Consider the following 19,396-nt stretch of genomic DNA (forward strand, 5'->3'; position numbering starts at 1 on the left):
TGTCCATTTGCATCCCATGTATGAGTTCAGTTCCGAGAGACATTTGTTCACTGCGGAGGTGATATCCTGACTTGCACCCCTAACAGTAAAAAAATATACCTTATCACAGGGAATGGGTTCTCCTAACACTGCTGTCATTGTGATGGGTTAAGACCATGGGCTATAGGTAGCTGTTAATTTTAATAATTGTGTCCTGAATCTGCCCATATATGTGTGTAAATATATATAAAAATAAACATAAAAATCCCAGAGATCCCAGGGAAAAGTATGCCATCTGACATTTTTGACAAGCTCTCCAGAATTAATCCATCTAGGAGCTACTATGCTCAGCTTAATTATGGAAAGGCTGCATCTGTGTTCAAAGCTGTTGAGAGAGAAAGAAGAAAGTAAAAATGTCCACTAGGTTTGATTAACTGCTTTCAGCCTGATGAATAAAGACAGATGGTTACTAGTTATTTTTCCTTAATGGATTTTGGAGCTCCATTTGGTGGATGAATTAAAGTTATAGGTCCCAAATCTGCCTTTGAAGCTACGCCTGCGTAGCCCTTTGTGATTCTAGCAAAGTTTGCAGGCATCCAAGGGAGAGGTTTGCCCTAAGGCTGTCGTATACGTTGTTAAAAAGTGGTTTTGAGATTAAAACTAAAAGTCAAGTGATAGTTTACAGTATTAATAAAACAAGTTACAAACTGTGCACAGCTCAGGAAGGAATCCCCTGCAAGGGTTGATTAGTGTGAAGTGCCTGTGCAGACTTATCCCCATAGAATCTGTGCCTGTTTGGGTATGACCTCCAGCTGGGGCTTGATAGTATTTTAATATTGACTTTAAAACTTGGAGAATTTCATTAAAGTTGCACTTGATAGTTGTGTCACCCGGTAAGTGAAATAAATAGTTTTATGGTGTAGGTTAATTTGCATGAATCTATTAGCATGTCTCAAATCCAGGTGGAGGAGGTCTTTAAGACACGGTCTAATTCTACAGGTGTGCACATGTTTAAATACATGGCTATGAATATTTCTGTCCTATGCTTGTGTATGAATATCTGTGTTGTTTATTTTTAAGAATGTACGTAAATGTCTGTGGGTTTGGGCTCTCAGGGAACATTTAGACCTAATGGGTATTTGGACTGTCATTCAGCAACCTGTTAAATCATCTGTCTAGTTTTATGTGTGGATAGTCATAGTGATTTTAATGGGATTAGGTATGCTTTCATCTAAACAATTTTTGAGTCAGGGGTTAAGGTTACTGAAAGATATAAAATGTCTAAGATGGACAATATAATAAATGGAAACAAAACAACAGAAAATGACACCACGTATACAGATTTTTCCATAGTTGGTGGATTGCCTAAAGAAAAAATACCATTTAACTAAAATGCTACCTGCCACAGAACCATCAAAACCCCCCACAGATCCTGAAAGGAACCTTGAGGGGTCATCTAGTTTGTCCCCCTGCTCCACGGGAGGATCATCTTATCACTAAGTCATTCCTGACAGAGAGCTGTTCTCGCTGACAACATTCGAACGCAACTGCGGCAGTTTACAAGCAGCACAAACATCGCTGAAAAATGACGGGAATGCCCTTCAGATCAGCAGCATTAAAGGAGAAATTGGTGACATTCGGTATGTAGCAAACATACATTCAATCAAAATAATAATGTAAGTCATTGATTACACACATAGTGAGGTCACGATTCCTCAACAGGAAAAATACATGGCTTTACCGTTTGTAAGCGAGGGACATGTCCTTCAAATGACAGAAAATAGAATGCATTTAGGGCAGGTGACACTTTGTAATGGTTGATCACTTAATGCTTTTTGAATCATTGCTCATTTTTCATCTCATTTTGCTTCAGCTTTCATTTCAAAGACTATCTGATGTAACTGTGAGGAAAATCTAAAAATAAGTGAATTCCATTTATGAGAGGCAGAGATGTTTTTAAGAGTTTGCAGATGGGAGGGAAAGCATGTCGCAGATGTGCATAGTTAATAATCCAAGTGATGACGGGGAGATGCTACCACCCATTTTCTTTCATCCCCTTTGCAGAATCTGTGCTCAAAGCTCAGAGACATGTTCTGAGTCTCCAAGTTGTTTGTGATTTATTTTTAATGTTGTCACTATCTACCATGGATGACAAGTTATGTTGGTAGTATAGTAAATCCCCCCACTTTGAAGGGACTCTTTTCTGGGGGCAAAAGAGAGAAGTGTGGATAGACTTGGAGCTGAAGGGTTTGGTTTTTTTGCCAAAATCTTGCTTTGGACAATATTGATCCAGATCTAGATTGCACTTAAAGGTCAAATTAAAGCTATGTGTTTATGCTAGCTGCAAGTTAGCACTACTTGCTTAAATATTTATAAGGATGCTATAGGGCCCACATTTAAATGGGAACTAATAATCTGCCACGTATACCTGGAGTCCCTGGTGAGCTAGGATTGCTGAAGTTGGCATCTCCATCAGTACTGTTACCTGTCTTAGCTACCCAGTTTGTCTACCCATGATTTAGTCAGACTTTTGATTACCATGTATATCTAATTTTCTGTTGGCCTCCATATTCACATTGCTATTTATGAATTTAACTGTGATAAAAATTATGTGACTTTTGCATAGATAATACCTAAATATCTGAAAGCATTTTGTGGTCTGCTGTTAACATGTATGGAAAAGCTCAGGTGTAAAACAAACATTTCTGTAGCCTGCCATTGTTTGGAGACTTGCAGGAGGAAAAGTTAAAGAAAGAAGATGCAGAAATGTGGGTTTTTTTCTGATGTAGATATGATCTATATGACTTGTGGTTAGGAGAAACCATCTAGAAGTAAGGCAGGCAAAATTGCAGTTGCATTTCAGGAAGAACCTGCAAAGAAATGAGTAGACTGTGGGCTAGGAAAATGTGGGAATCCTTTGTGTTCTGGGCACATTGACCCTACTATTAACTTCAGAGAGGCAAATCTGTAGGAAAAGGAAGGGAATAGAGAGGTATAATAAAAATCTAGTTGGAAAAACAAACTAATCTTCCAGTCCAGAGTATAGCTTACATCTTTATTTCTCATGTATTGAGGCACCACTATGCTGTGCTCTGTCCTAGGCAGAATTTTACTCTGAATGTACCAAAGGAAATTTTAGGGAAGAATCTGTTGCTGTCAGAGGAGTGGACTAAGATGAACTGATATCTTTTCTTCTCTAACACTGATGGTTCCGTGAAAGCCATTTCATGTTATTGGATGTCAGAAGAAAGGCAGGCAAGTGTAATTTCTCATGAGGATTGCCTAGATATGATTCCTGGCTAACTTCCTAAAGACTACCTAATTGCCTTTACGTTTTCTGATTCTATCCTCTTTTTGGAGAATAATGACAATGTAGTTGATAAAAAATGACTTATTTTGGAAAGAGTTCAATCCACTTTTAGCTGTTTCTGAAATCCTAGAGATCCATAGATGTCTGGAAAGTTCGAGAAGAAAACCTCCCTTGCAAAGACAAAGGAGTGCTCATAATTTTGATGATTTCTCTGATGTAAGATGTTTCGTCTATTGCAGAATATTTACAGAGGGTGATTAAAGTTTATGTAAATACCAAGGCAGAACTTACAGCCCATGGCTTCATTTCATATGGCAAGTTATTACAAGACCTACTGCTTGAAAGCAATGATAGAGCTGCTGCACGCATTGGATTCACATGGGAAATGCAGGCTGCAATTATTTCATTTGAAGATTGTATAATTCTAAGGTGTAGGTTGCGTGGGTACCTGCCAAAAGGATTTACAGGTCCAGATTGGCCATCAGTACAGAAGTTCCTCACTCAGGTTCTTACACTTGAGAAAGTACCAAGAGATTTAACTGAGGAGGTAATTATTATTGTTATTATTATTAGCTTTGTTAGAATTGAATATTGAGAAATGATGAGCTACAGCTGTTTCTTCACTGCCAAGTGATCTTCAGGAATTACAGTCTATCTCTGAATTTACAATATTTACAATTACTATATTTCTAAAACCAAAATCTCCAGTAACATAGAAGTAAAATATATTTCTTACTTTTCTTTAATGGATACATACTTTATTTGACAGGAATTATTTTCCTTAAGGGTCTATTAAAGAAATAGTTTGAAGACAAAGAAGAGGTTACACAGCCTTATTTTCAGTTGCGCATAATCTTTTTTTTGCCCTTATTCAGTACATGCCTGTGAGTTCAGAGATCTTAATTCTCAAAGGTACGTGGCTACATTCCTAACTTTAGGCAGACTAATAGTTTTATTGTCTTTACTGAGACAATTCCTGTGCTTCAAGTTGAGTGCATGAATAGATAACTGGCTGAAGGCAGAGGATTATTTTGACCTTTGTATAGGATTTCAGTAGTATTTGTAAGAGCCAAGTCTGTTTGCCCAAATGAGTTTTGTGTATGCAAGTTCAATAGCTTCTGCCTCCGGGACTTATAGACTGACAAGTGCTTGTATAGCCATTAAGTCCACCAAAATCCAAATGTATGAAAGTGTTCACATACTCTCAGAAGCTGTGGTCAAAGTAAATAATTTTGTATTTTTTCTGCTCATAAATGTATTTACTCGTAAGAATAGTTTTTCTCTCTTGGTTAATAACTTATTTGGTGAAACAGATCCCAACCTATTTTCTGCTTAAATTATTTTCCAAGAAAGCCCTTGTAGCCAAGAACCTCCCTGCAGAACCTGAAATGCAGATCCCTTGCCCAAGCCACAAAAGCACACGGAGCAGGGACTCTCAGGAGCGACAGTCATTATGTTGCACAGCTGAAAAAGCCTGAATCAGCAAACAAAATAGAGCAAAATGGAGAACTGAAGAGTTCTGTGAGAAATTCTAGCCTGAATTGAAAAACAAATCTGTGACTGGCAGAGACAGAGGAAACAGAGATAGAGATTGGACATGTAGAAAAAATGGTTCATGCTTCTAGACAATATAATTCATGTTGCAGCTGGGGCAGAAGAATATCAACAGACAGCAACTATTGGATATGGCACATAGTACTTCTGGATGAAGGGAAAGTGCTGAAAAGAAAAATGTTGACTAGTACATTACTGGAAAGTGCGAAGAAAGCACATGAGAAATGTGGCCAAAGAAGTGAAAAACGATGCAGGGAAAGGTAACAGAGACATGCTGAAGACCTTGTGGTTGAACTGGAAGCTTCTACTATGCTGGAAAGTCACAGAGGCTTACAAAAATAAACAGCAGGAAAACTTCAAACCAGAAATGGAGTCAGGAAGACCAAAGACAGAAGACTGCTCATTACCAAGGTAGAACAGAAAGAGCTTGGTGTTGCATTTCAAAGAAGTTACGAACAGGCTGAGCTTCTCCACATTTCAAAGGAACAGGGGAACCTGAACATTTTGCCCTTTTTTGTGTTCAGAACAGAAATTGAAAGCACAGGCTGCAACCATCACGCTGAAAAATATAGAGCCAGCAAAGGATGACAGGAGAAAAGCTTAAAGAAATGGGAAGGAAGTAAAGTAATATCTCGGAAGAAGTGATTGTGCCTAAAGAATGAGAATGTGGAGTCAATGAGTGGATGCCTGCGATAAAGGTCCCACACACTGGAGAGGTGTCCTTGCTTTGTCCTGGGGAAAGTCTTCTGCAGTGATACTACACAGGGTGAAAGATGCTGTAACTGTAGAATTGAGAGATAAACAAGCTGGATTTGGATTCAAGAGATTCTGTAGAGATGGGCCGTTCATATTGCAGATTGCCATGGAAGGATCACTCTCCATGAAAGGCATCTTCTTTTGCCATTGCTTTAATTTACCTTCAAAAGTTATCATTTAACATGAAGAGACTTACATGGTGGGTCATACCTGAGATCTGCAAAGTCCCAGTTAGAAACAGAAACCTGCACAGAGGTCAAAGTGCTCAGTGAGGGTAAGTAATCGCACAACAGAATGGTTCATCCAGGAGGCTGATCTGAATCATTTCTCTGCTGCTGTTTCACATTGGCATGGGCTGACTATGGAAACAGTGTTTAGGCTTCAGTATAGCATACATAGATTACCAGGGCATAAAGGGAAAGGACACTGAGTTATTGTGCGCTGACTCTGAAAAACTGGGAAGAAAGACCAATGTTCTGGCAAAGGTAGGTCAGGCTTAGCTCAAAATCAATTAGCTCAAATCCATCCTCCTTGTAACACAGATGTCATGTTGATGCAACATCCTGATAATTTGGAGGAGTCATATCTTTTCCAGCAAAACTCTCAAGAAGGAGGTGAGATAAGTTTGTATATTCATGGCATGAGTAGGCATGGCATAGAGAAATAGGAAATAATGCAAACTCAATTGCAATGTTGTGTTAATGTATAGCTGTGAGAACTGGAGACATATCAAGGTGGTAGATAGTTTCTTAAGATGGATAGTGGGCATGAGATGATAAAACTTACCTTGTTGTAAAATTGTGCTGAAAAATCCTCAAGCAGGAGCCTGTCTCTTGTGTCAGAGAAAGTGGAGGGTTCATGAGGTGGGTACTCCAAGTTAATGTTTCTTAGCCAGTTTTAGATCATATCCTCTTTTCTGACAGCAACCTGTCTCATGGTGTGTATGATCTATGCACTTAAATATAATTTTATTCACACGCCAGAGTGAACACATAGAATCATAGAATCATTATGGTTGGAAGAGACCTCAAAGATCATTAAGTCCAACCGCATACCCGATGCCACCATGCCCACTAAACCCACTAAACCATGTCTTGAGGCACCACATCTAAACGTTTTTTGAACACCTCCAGGGATGGTGACTCCACCACCTCCCTGGGGAGCCCGTTCCAATGCCGCCCGGGGGAGCCTGTTCCAATGCCTAATGACTCTAACAGTGAAGAAGATCTTCCTAATATCCTGCCTGAACCTCCCCTGGTACAACTTGAGACCATTTCCTCTTGTCCTAACATGGTCATGACATGGTCAGCTTCTCATTAAAAGAAGCCTTCAGTGGTTATATTTTATATTAAATATATAAATTCAACATTAATTAAGACAGAGATCAGTCCCTACCAGACCTTCCCACAGTGGTTCTGCAGGCATGTGTACAATGCATGCATATGGCATCCCCAGCAGTCCACACAACCCTCTCCAATCCATAAGTATGAGAGCAGATGCGTTAAATACCAGCACATTTATGATCATCTAAATCATGTGATTGATAAAAAAAAAAGAAAGTAAAATTCTCCAAGGAAATCTTTAAGAAGATGACTTAACAGAGGGCAAGGTGTAACTGACCTCGAGACCAGCATGCTGCTAAAAGGAGAAACAGCAAATGTCAGAGAGAAATGAAAATAATTTACACTTTGTGCAGTAGTGGGTGGATGGATGAATGAGCCTTCACAATGGTGATGAGTGACGAGCAGACCTCAAGGGTGATGTTCCTTTAAGAAAGTGACCTCATCTCTAATGTAAACTACCTATAGAGGTATGTAAACATTTTCACTTGCTGTAAAAATTTATATTTAATGGATTTGTCATCCTATAAAACCCTAAAGGAATAATGGAATGAAAATGTGCTTGTGTCTCATGTTAGGTTCGCACCCTGCACTTCAATCTTCCAGTGTCTTTCTGAAATAAAGTAACTCAGCACTACATTTTCTTTTGGAAAACCAGCTACATCATGTTAGCTGGTTGTGTGATAACAGGCTCATCTCTTAAACCAATTAGCAAGGATTGTTTAAACAGAGTTAAATATGCCTAAGTTGTGTTTCAATCCTTTTAGCTGCATGGATTTTGAAATTTTCTTATTATTTAAATAACTTTCAGAGTACACCACAGTAGGTGTTAAACCTCTCAAATATATTTAATTGATTACATATTTTTTCACCCCACCTTGCTGTGGGTATTGAACCAGTGATTCCTGTCAAAACTAAGGTGAATGTCATCCCTGGAGGTCTACTCAGTCTCAGGTGTGTTACATGTATTCATTTAATGCAGTGCCTTTAATGGCAAACCAGTAATCACCCCTTCCAAGCCTCCCAGACCCTCTTGAATGTCAATTAACCGTAGGTATGTGGAATAGGTAAATAGCCAAAGGTATGCACTAAAACAAGGAAGGTCATTTTGGGCTTTTTATTGAAAGAGGGTGGCCCATGTGTGATAAAGCCCAGTGCTAGCCACACAGTTTGTACTACAGAGAGAAAATAACTCTGTTCTGACTCATTTTTGTCACTGCCCCTCAAAAATCAGTTCTGCTGAAACCACATCCTAAGTTTTTAGGCAGGAAATTCCAACTATTTCCCATAAAGGAAACTGTTCTTTTTTCACTGTCTAGGAAAAAGTACTTTAAACATATAAAATATATAGCAGTTAATTTTTTTCCTGAAGCCAGTGCTTGCTACATCATGTCCATTCCCAGTGCTGTCAATCATTATCCAGCCAGCATATTGTTCAGAAGGCGGAGCTGTCAGGCAGAAGGAATAAAAGGTAAGAAAAGGAAGGCTTCTGCTTCTTGCTGATGCCAAGGGTAAGTGAGATTATGTCAAACCTTTAAACAGAGCCCCCTTTCTCTGCCCCACCCCCTGCTCCTATATAACATGTGCTGCATTTAGCAATACCTGCTTTTACCCAGCTGGTGGTGGGGGCTGTGTGCTTGCTTCTTGCCCTTGCTGATGGAGGCTCTCGCCAGCAGCCCCCTTGGATGGCTCTCTGTGGGCATCACAGTGCTTTTTAGCGTGACCGTGCTCTGCACGGTCAAGCGGAGCCCAGTGGAGAAAGCAAATGTGCTGGTCTGGAGCCTCCTGCCTGTCTTGCTGGGGCTGCTGTGCGGGGCCATGCTGGGCACTGGCGGGGGGCTGGTGGTCTTTTGCACTGTGTGCCTCGTCTCCTCCATGTACCTGGGCAGCAAGGTGCTGCTGCCTGTGGGCGACAAAGCTGTGCTCATCACAGGTAAGGTGCCACAAATGCGCTCTGGGAAGCTAAAACTGGTTTTTCTCACAAGTAGGCTGGAAAACTTTACGTCCTCGGGACAGGTATCTACAAAATGCAAGCTTGTAAGTTTTCCTTTTATTTTTTTTGCTTGTTTTATTTGCTTTGCCAGAGATGTTTTTTCTAGGTAAATAAGTGTTCTGAAATTAAGTAGAAAAGCATCTTAATAGATGTTATTATTTTTTAGTGTCTCATTTAATCTTTACAAGTAGCTTTTTAGACATACTTGTGAAATTAACTGGTGCAGAAAGCATAAGAATACTTACAATGGTCTAATTTTTTAGGAGTGATATTAATTTCTGGAAGCCATCAGAACACTACATTCATACATTACTTCTGTTTACTTGAATGTACTGCGCTGGTTACAGATGTACAGTTATCTTTTGGTGTGCGTGTTTACACAGTGCGTACTGTGTATGTCATGCATATATTTCAAGATGTCAGTTTGGTGCCATCTTTTTGAAACAATGTATGAAATAATTCAGGAGTGAGTAATTTTCTTCACTAGCAGTGAAAGTTCAGAGCTAATGAGTTCAGTCTCTATTAACGCTGATCTCCTCAAACCCCACTTTTAGTTTTCAGGGATGGCATTTGTGTAGTTTTATGACTTTTCTCCTGTTTCTTCTAAAACTTTAAATGTTGTTTATTTGTGTTAATCAAACCTTTAAAACAGAGTGCCTGCCAACTGCTTCTTGCGCTGTTAACTTGCTCTTTTTTGTTGTTTTCTATTTTTCCCCTCTGGAAAGCTGTATAAAGTTGCTTTGCTTTGTGTAGATATTTCTTGCAGAATTTAATTTTGTTTTATAGGGGCACCTGGAAACAATTTAGATTTGCCTAGCAAGCATTAATATGGGGCTTAAATGCAAAAGTTAAGAGAGGACAAGATGAGCAGCAAGTTCTCCCCTCGTGGTTTATCTGCTAGCTGGGTTTCTCCCTGCAGGTATATCAGGTGAAGATAGATACTAGGCAGGGGGAATAGGGAGCACTCCTTTCCCACCCCTGCAGACACAGGGGTTGCACTTGCACTTGGGCATCTCCTTGCTTTTTGTAAGACTGCAGTTCTTCAGGAAAAAGCACTCTCTCAGAGATTACCTGCCCTGGAGAATTTGAATTAGAGTACTGTTAGGGGAGTGAAGAACATTTAGGTATATTCCAGCAAGTCAACGTGCTTGCTTTGTACCTATGCTGCAACAGTCCTGAAGAAATGCAAGTTTGGACACCTCTGACAGCTGACATGTCTGAGGCGGCTCTTCTTGGTCTTGATTTGAATGCAGACTGATATGCAATCAATCAAACTCTCCAACTGAAACGAAAGTTTTACTCAACACATTTATTGGTTAAATTGCTCTGATTGTAGTACTCTTCCCTGTACCAACCATAGGATGTGTGTCTGCGTGCAGGTGCAAGGTGCCTTTAAATCAATTTTGGTGTCATTTTCTCCAATTTAGACAAGCCCTGAGGCAGGTACTTCATGGGAAATGGTAATTTTCTCAAATTATTTTTCCTTTTATTTTTGCCCCGCTTTCAGCCCCGCAGGGTTGAGGAATGCTGCTGTGTTCTGGGCAGCTGCCGCATATCACTCGTGAGAAGGCTGCCTTTGGCCAGAGGATTGAGTAATCTCTACGCTTCTCTCCCTGGGTTTTGTCAAATATTGTACTGATCCTCTTTGGATGTCCCTTGTACGGATGCTGCTATGCATTGTTTATTTAAGCCAGCAGTTCACTGGAGTACCATGATAAGGGAAAACTGTGCCCACTTATCAAAATGCTTTTTCATGTGAATAACCGTGGGCATGTGAGCAGTCTTAAAGTCATTGCTGAAACATTTCTGTTGATCTTCTTGCTGGGAGTGAGTGCTTCAGTGTCCTTAAACAGAAGCTCCTGGGCATGCAAACACTTTAGTGTCGTTTGGTAGACCCAAACACCAGCTTCCCTAAAAATTAAATTACTGAAGATCTGAAGTAGCAGGAATTGTAAAATTCTTGCCTCAGTTATTCTGTGTGCACTGGAATGAATTTTTCCGGTTAACTTGGTCTTTTCATTCTTGATGTGTGACTTTGCATTTCTGATGCTCAATGTGAGTCTGATAAAATCTCAGCAATGATTCAGTTACAGTCAGTAGTGACTGCCTTTCTTGGAATACATCTTCTAATCATTCACAAATTGTTATTTTTGATATAAAAGCAAGAGGGGGGTGGGGATTCTCTATTTCTTCCCTATGGAGACCTAACTACTGTTTGAATTTTATAAGTTGAAGGGTGAAATTTCTCTGGACTTCAATAAGAACTCTGAAACTCAAATCAGACTTGTTTTGATAAAAGCTAGGGACAAATCCAGTGGCAGGCACAGATAAACACTACTTTTTCCTCTCCTTCTCCCGATTGCTACACCCATCCCCAGTTCTTGAGCACTCTGCCTCTTCCCAAGTTAAAGCTGCAATCTAAAACTTAAGTAATGTGTAGCTCTGTGACTGCATACTTTCTGGGAAGGATGGAAGGGGAAGGATTTGATTCAGAAATAGGGTTTTTCACTAGAAGAAAAAGAAGGAAAGACACCCCACCCCCAAACCCAGAAATCTGTCATGTCTTTGGGATATTTGCAGGCTTCTTCATGTCTCTTTAGGGAATTCCAAGAATGTAGGTTTGTTCTTTTCTCTTTCAGGTTAGGGCTGTGAGAAGCTAAGTGTGATATATGTGGTGCTCTGATGCATCTTCAACAAACTGCAGATTTCAAAAATGCCAAAAAGCTTTTTTTTAAAAAAAAAAAAAAGAAGATTTAAGTAGAGCATGAGTAATTCTTTTCAACATCTTGCACTGATTAATCCAGGCATTTAGTAAGTGTTTCTTTCAAGTCACCTGGAATTATTTTTTTTCACCTTTCAGGACTAAAACCCCAGTTAAGACAGAACCCAGACATGAAGATCTAGCGTGATTAAGACGAGTCTCTTTGGCAGTCAAGTTCTATTGACTGGATTTTGTGTGCAAGAGCAGGCCTGTGAATAACTATGATAATATCTGCCTCAGTGTGCTGAAATAGCGGATCAACCTTATAAGTTTCTGGTAGGGTTAAGTAGGGAGTATTGCAGCTCTTTCACAGAGGAGGAAATAGTAAAAAACTGACAGGAGTCCCAGCCTTCCATCCCACATTTAGGTTTCCAGCCATGCAGGTGGGTTTGAAACTGAGCATTTATGCAATCAATGGCTATTGCAGAAGATAGCTAAACCCTGGGATAACTCCGCAGATGTTGGTGCACATCAACATCCAGGAGCTTTCTTTACCACAGTCACAGTGGAGGGTGCGGTGGAGTATCATGGGACATGCTGGTGTATCTCTGCTTTACAGTGTAAAAACTGCATTAATTTCTTAAACTTCTCATTTTCCTCATGATACTGTCCTTTGCAAAACCACTGCAGCACAGTCCCTATAAACTCCTTCCCTGTCTCTAGCAGAGCCCTGTGTCGCTTCATTGGGAGTATTGGTGGGCAGATGGGTGAGAAGTTTCCTCCTTTGCTAAGAAGTTTTTCTGTAGATGGGAAGAATGGAAACCTCAATTAAAAAAGACACCAGGGGAGAAAACACTTAAAAGGACCATAAGATAGTGGCAGCAAAATACTGTGTCAAAGGGAGAGACTTGTGAATCAATCAAATTATTTGTGGAATATTCATCGTTGTTACCTGGTGGGAGGAATTGCATGATCGTGATCTCAAAGATCATTGTTGTGTGTTTTCTCTAATAGTGCTTCCTGCGTTCGGTAGTTCATTGCTTTATATGGGCAAAGTTTGGGAATAAGTTTGGAAGAGAATAGAGAGGATAAGAGAAATTCTGATGCAAGTTTGCATGAATTAAATAGCTGGTGTTACTTGGTTTAGTCTAAAAATGCCATTCTGAAGCTTTCTTAGGGTTTGAAAGCACTGGACTCCTTTACAGGTAAAGAAGCAGTTGCTTAGCTTTGGCATCGTTGCAGCCTGTGACAACAAAGTGTTTATCAAAAGGAACTGGATGATAGATGTTTGAAGAAAATAATGCTGCTGCTTTGAATTAAGAAATAAACCCTACAATTTGACTTCCAATGCCTTATAATTGCTTTGTCCATCTGAGATTTCAAATTAAAATATTTCTGTGTTTTTTCTTTTTTTTTCCCCTAGATACTTTTGTTGTCAGATTTCAGTCTGAATATTTGAATCAAGTCAATATAGGCTTTTATTTCCTCTGTATGTATGAAGTAAGTCTTAAAATCTGTCAGCAATAGAGCATGAGCTGATGCCATCAGCTCTGAGCCGAGAGGACATGGTCTGTCAATCTTTGTGGAACATGCAAAGGTTCGACTCCTCAAACCCTCAGATCTGAACCTTTTTTCCTACTGTCATATGTATTTCAGTGACTTTATTTCATCATCTTTTTGGTTACATTTGCATGTATTTCCAATGTGTGCTTTTTTTTTTTAATTAATAGTTTAGGACAGATCCAATTTTCAAATGTCTCTTTGCTTTTAGGAAGCGACACTGGGATTGGACATGCACTGGCTAAATACCTGGATAACTTAGGTTTTATTGTGTTTGCTGGGGTTTTGAATAAGGACGGACCTGGAGCTGAGGAACTGAGACAGACCTGTTCTCGGAGACTCTCTGTCCTGCAGCTGGATATAACCAATGCTACTCAAGTCAAGGAAGCCTATCTAAAAGTCTCAGAGAAGGTGCAGAACACAGGTACAGCCTTTTTTCCATTATAATGGGAGTACTAATGTAGCTGCTTACAAGGTGCATCTCTTAACTGTTGGCTGTGTCATGGCTTATGTGTGTAGATCATTTCCACACCAGTCTGTGGGCAGTCAGGGTATTTATATTGATGACTCCTGTTTTCTGGGACATATGGAAAATGGTGATGACTGTTCATGCAGTGGCTACTGTGTATCTGGAGCTGCAGATCATCTCTGCTTTTATCTGGAGGTGCCATCCAGCTCATCAGTTTAATGTTTAATGTTTATGGAGTTGATTTCCTGCTGTATAGCAGCCCTGTGCTTTCTCCTGTTCCCAGGACTCTGGGGAGTTGTGAACAACGCGGGCATCCTGGGCTTCCCCGCCGATGGCGAGCTGCTCCCCATGAGCACGTACAGGCAGTGCATGGAAGTGAATTTCTTTGGGGCTGTAGAGGTGTCCAAGATCTTCTTACCGTTACTTCGGAAATCCAAGGGAAGGCTGGTTAACATGTCGAGCATGGCAGGTGAGCTGAACTAAAGCACTGAACACATTTCTGGTGCAACAGAAAAAACAACTAACTTCCTTGGCAAAGATGCTGAGGAAGGTGTCGGTCAGTCTTGCTTGTCAATACACTTAGAGAATTAACATCTAGGTAATAAGTGCAGGGTTTTCTTTTGTTTGGGAGACTATTTCCAGAAAACATCCCTTAAAGAAGAAGAGTTTGATATGGCTAAGAATACGCTGTTATATAAAAGACAGTAAAATTCAGATCTTGTGTTATAGATGCCATGAGTGATAGCTTTGTGAGCTTCCAGAAAGATGGGTGGTAAATCTCAGATGTTTCTATAACATGTTCCAGCAGAAGTCTGTAACCATCTCAGTTTGTGTGTCATTGAACCACACTGCGGAGATGTCCGAAAGCTGTCTGCCTTTTGCAGAGACAGGCTCTTTTCCATTTGGGCTAGTTACACCTAAATTTTCAACCTTTTTAAAAATACTTTGGGTTAAAATTGGGGCATAAATATCTTTTGGGTAAGTTCGTGACATTTGCAACAGTCTATAATAAATGTTAGATATTGCACTTGGGCAGCTCCACCTCTCCACCCTTGTAGGGCTCAATTACTATAGTTACAGTGAGAAAGCACAAAGATAAAAACCTGCTGAAGAGAAACACCTAATTCTTCAAGAGCAGAAGCCAGTTTTATTTTTTTTACTGCATCCTACAGTTCTTTCCAGAGTGCACAGTCCTAGAGCGTGGACTGCTAATAACCTGGGACCTGAAGAGAGTGTGTGTTTATATTTCTTTAAAAATATTTTTAAGAAGATACCCAAAATACTTTAGCCTAACTTATTAGCAAAGTAATATTTTTTCATAAATAAAATAACTTTTCAACAATTATTGACAGCATATAATATGCTTTCCAGTTTTGTCCCATAAAATGGATCCTGTGTTTACCATAAGTATATATGCCTTTATAACATGACCTTCTATTCTAGGAGGACAGCTGAGATGCTAAGATGTAGGAACGGAAGTAATACAGTATCTGGTAGCCAACAACTGAGGAGCAAACATGCTCCTTTGAAAATGAGACCTGCTGGAAGCAGAGTGTCATGATGCTGGAAAGTATTTTGGCTTAAGACCTTTTAAGGATTTACCATATCGTCTGCTTCCCAAACTTTCCTTCGCCTTGTCTTCTTGGACCCTTATTTCTGCACAGTTGGTGTCCACTCAAATCCTGCTGTATTGCCAAGGTGGCTTGTGCAAACATTACCTTGCGTTCATTGCTTACATTGAGGATGTGGCCTCAGCCTAGCTTTGACACTACTGTCTTCTGTTTTCTTTTTATAATCCCAAGTATGTTTTGTATCTGCACGCCTGTGTCTATGGTTCATTCCTGATTCCTTTAAGTGTCAGCACTGAATTATCAGAAGGACCTTTCTGGTGCTGCTCTGCCCACCAACCCTCACAAGCACAGAGACAGAAGATGGACCTCTGTTTTCTTTGAGCACCCAAGTGAAGCTTGCACTTTTGGTATTTTGGGGCAGATGTCTTAGTTCTTGGCATGAATCCCTGAGCTGCCTTGCGGGGATAAATGGAGAGCTTCCCTGTGCTGAATAATTTGCCCTTACAGGAGTTGATAATGACCCTGCCTAAGGTATAGCTGTTTGCACAGATGTTCTTGCATGCGGGCTGGTTTGGGTAAATAGCTTCCTCTTAATGCAGGGTCTGAGGGTCCTTTGGTAAAAATTAGCAGAAAAGTTAGCGAGGTCTCATTGTGCCGAATCTATTCCTGTCTGTGTAGAGCTAATTTAACTAGACTCGAGGTTAGCCTGACCTCAGAGGGAAAAAGTATGTGGTTCAATTGGCTCAGAGCAATTGAAACTCAAACTTATTCAGATGAGTACAGAAGAATAATTAACATGTAATTGGCCTGACTTCTTCAAAGGAATGACTCTGTGTAAGAAAGTCCCATGTTACCTTGGTCGTTGCAGTACAAAACCCAATAAATGGCACCAGTGGCTTACCTGAAAATTCCTCTGTATCAAAGTATTTTCTTTTTTAAAAGATTCAAATACACTGAGATAAATGTGTAATCTTTGAAACGGAGGCCATACCGGAGGATGTGCCCAACTGCCCATGCAGATGGGAGGAGAAGTGATGTGCCTCAAGGAGAAGGGTTGCCCATTCTGTTCCCTCCTCCCTGCTGTGCCAGCAGAGCCCATGGTGGCTGTGGTGGCCCCTCAATCTGGCAGTGGTGCTCTGTGCGGTGATAACCCCAACGTTGTGGAGAAAGTAGGAGGGCTAAAGAAGGGGAAGATGCTCAAATCAAGCATCTTTGGATTTTTCTAAAGCTGAAGAACTGACAGCCTGCCGGTTTTTGGAACAGAGGAAAACTGTATTTAGAAGATACTATTTTCTGGAAGCTTTTGTTTTGTAAACATATGGATTTATTTTGAATTCACCTAAAATACTAGCTATTTTCTGTCTTTTCCATCTGAACAAATGCTGCTAGGATTGGAGAAGATGGGATGTAACTATACACATGGGATTTGCTTCTATGATGGGTCTTAGAGTTCTGTTACCTGGGGGATGTGATTCCAGCTTTGGTTTGTCCATAGAGGTTTTCCCTGCCCTTGCACTGTTGTCTCTGGTCTTTCTGAAACTAGCTTGAAAAAACTGGAAGATAAATTGGCTTTATAAAGCTAGAATTGAGATTACTTACCCTGTTGTAACTGTGGTTTATAGTAGGAGCTTGAAATTCGTGCTACGGTGAGAACAAGAACAGCACCATTAAACTATTACTTCACTATTTATATGAACTAAAACATTATCTGTGTTTCTGAAACTAACAATCATAATTTTCAGCAGTTTTTACCCTTAAATGCAATACAGGTGTTTTTTTTTCTTTTTTTTTCCTGCCATATAAAGTATCTTATCAGGTGTTACTGAGCATAACTGCTATAAGCAACTGTTAATTTTCAACTTTCACTTTTTTTTAACCTCCAGAAAGAAATTATTCCCTCACTGACTTGTCTTTAACCTCAGAGACAGCCGCATAATTTTGGTTGCGCTATAATCTTCCTTCTAAATCACAAAAATAAAGGCTGGAAAGAGCCACCGTCGAGCTTTATCATGTTTATATTGCTCCTGCAGGAGGCATTCCACTACCGAGGTATGCTGCGTACGGCGCATCGAAAGCAGCTCTGTCCATGTTTTCTGGAGTAATGAGGCAAGAGCTTTCCAAATGGGGAATTAAAGTTGCTGCAATTCATCCATCAGGCTTTCGAACAGGTTGGTATTTGACATTTTGGGTAGTTCTTTCTGCCTCACCTCTTTCCAATAGTCCAGCGTCCTCAAACAGAGCCCTGAGTGATTCTCAGCAGTTGGACTTTTTTCCTGTTCTTCACGCTGCTTATGGAAATTAAGATCTGCATTTTTTTGTGAGAGATGTTCCTTCCAATTGTGCATGCTGCCTGCCTCTGCCTTGTGAATATAGCCTTCTGGGCAGACCTCTCTCTTTGCTTTGAGACAGGGCAGGGTTCAGGCAATTGGTGCCTTCCCTTTGCTCTAGCTTTCTTGAAGTTAACAAACTGAGCATCATGGTGTGTTTGATTTGAGTGTTATGGCTCGCTTGTCCTGCATGAGAGCTTCAGGACTCACTGTCAGTCCTACCTTTCTCAATATCAGAGCTCTCTTTATTGAGCTGCTCAGTCTTACATCGAAGTGTCTGCAGCAATACCTGTGATCCTGCTCACTTGCTGTCAATATTACTCTATATAGTCTCTGATCTTTCCTCTCTACTCCTTCCATCTGCTGTGCTCCTGCTGCTTTCTGTTCCAAATCCTCCTCCTTGCACTGCTCTGAGTACTTTCTGCAGAGCCTGTCCGGGTTACAAACCCATCTCCTGCTGCATGCACCCTCGCTGCACCCTGTGCCCACCTGGCAGCTGGGTGGGCATCACGCAGGTCCCTGCTCTGTGGACATGCCTGGCAGCTACCTGAGGGCAACATCAAATCCCACTGCTGCCTACTCAGCAAGTCCTGATGATTTAATGGAGACAATTTTTACGCCAATGAAAAGCAAAATGGTCTTTTTCATAACAACCTGCTCCCTTGAATGCCTCCCTTCCTGGGGAGGGGCCCTGCGGGGCACTGGGCTCTGACAGCACCTGCATGGTCAGTGGTACCTGCCTGAAGTTTTACCTCCAGGACCCTGCTTAGCTATTGTCAGACTTCTGGGTGAAAACTTCATGCATCAAAATGAGTCATGGTATTTGAGTGTTAAATATTTATTTAAAGATTTTTTTCTCTGTTTGCAATGCTTAATTCATGATGGTTAGGCAATAAACGCATTGGAAAAGCCACTGCTTTCATTCCTGCATGATACAGATGGGGGGAAAAATTGAGATTTTTTTTTTTTTTTAAAATCTGGTCTAATACAAGCCTTATCCTTCATCAAACTAGTTATTGAAATACCAGTGTCACTCATGGAAGAGGAACTTAGTACTTGGCCAACCCAAGTGAATCCTGTTCATCTTAGTTTGCCTGTCTTTCCTCAGTCACTCACACCTGTTAATAAATAATGATTAGAAACACCCACATAATGAATAAGGACCGAATGGCAAGGGGAGGCAGAGGGGAAATGCTGACTTGGCTGTGAGAGCCTTTTTAGATAGAGCTGGTAACCAAATGGTGCATGAACCCTATGCTTTTTTGTAGTCTGTGCTTCATGCTTTCCCTTCCCTCCCAGGGAAAAGCACTGGCAGGTAACCAGCTGTTTTGTCTGTTCCTCACTGACCCAGTTTAGAACAACTGTGAATCAGGATGGTGGTGGAGAACAACTTATTGACTATTAATTATAAATGAATGTTTTTAAATTCAGCCCTAAACCCACTTTCTATCCTGTGATGTTGCTACTGCAGGTATACAAGGCACATCTGACCTGTGGGATAAGCAAGAAAAGGAACTGATGGAGAACCTCCCAGCAGACACCAGGCAAGCTTATGGTGAGGACTACCTCCTGGGGCTGAAGAGCTACCTCCTGCACATGCCTGCGTACTGCGATGCCGACCTCTCCCCTGTGCTGAGTGCTATCCTGCACGCTTTGCTGGCCAAGAGACCACATGGCTTGTACACCCCTGGCAAAGGGGCTTACATGCCCCTCTGCATCTTCTGCTGCTTTCCTCTCTGGTTCTATGACTTTTTCATGAGTAAGATGCTGAGTACGAAGTCTGTCCCAAGGGTGCTGGGAACATCAGAAGCTGAAAGCAAGAATCTCTAAGGTGTC

The 19,396-nt window shown here is 40.7% G+C and overlaps 1 protein-coding gene across 1 annotated transcript; it reads left to right on the top strand.

Moving 5' to 3' along the window:
- Positions 1 to 8,595: 8,595 nt before the first annotated feature.
- HSD17B2 (hydroxysteroid (17-beta) dehydrogenase 2) lies at positions 8,596 to 19,390 on the top strand. Its single transcript, XM_009703613.1, has 5 exons — positions 8,596 to 8,872; positions 13,405 to 13,617; positions 13,946 to 14,131; positions 17,264 to 17,401; positions 19,032 to 19,390. The coding sequence occupies exons 1-5, from the start codon at positions 8,596 to 8,598 to the stop codon at positions 19,388 to 19,390; spliced, it is 1,173 nt and encodes a 390-aa protein (XP_009701915.1).
- Positions 19,391 to 19,396: the final 6 nt, after the last annotated feature.

The sequence above is a fragment of the Cariama cristata genome, unplaced genomic scaffold (genome assembly GCF_000690535.1).
Source record: "Cariama cristata isolate BGI_N322 unplaced genomic scaffold, ASM69053v1 scaffold21647, whole genome shotgun sequence".
Classification (NCBI taxonomy): Eukaryota; Metazoa; Chordata; class Aves; order Cariamiformes; family Cariamidae; genus Cariama; species Cariama cristata.

Bases quoted from the DNA above. Each gene is read 5' to 3' on its own strand.
- HSD17B2 (XM_009703613.1), top strand. From the start codon at position 8,596: ATGGAGGCTCTCGCCAGCAGCCCCCTTGGATGGCTCTCTGTGGGCATC. The intron at 8,873-13,404 runs GTAAGGTGCCAC...CTTTGCTTTTAG, and splicing joins CAAAGCTGTGCTCATCACAG to GAAGCGACACTGGGATTGGA. The intron at 17,402-19,031 runs GTTGGTATTTGA...TTGCTACTGCAG, and splicing joins TCCATCAGGCTTTCGAACAG to GTATACAAGGCACATCTGAC.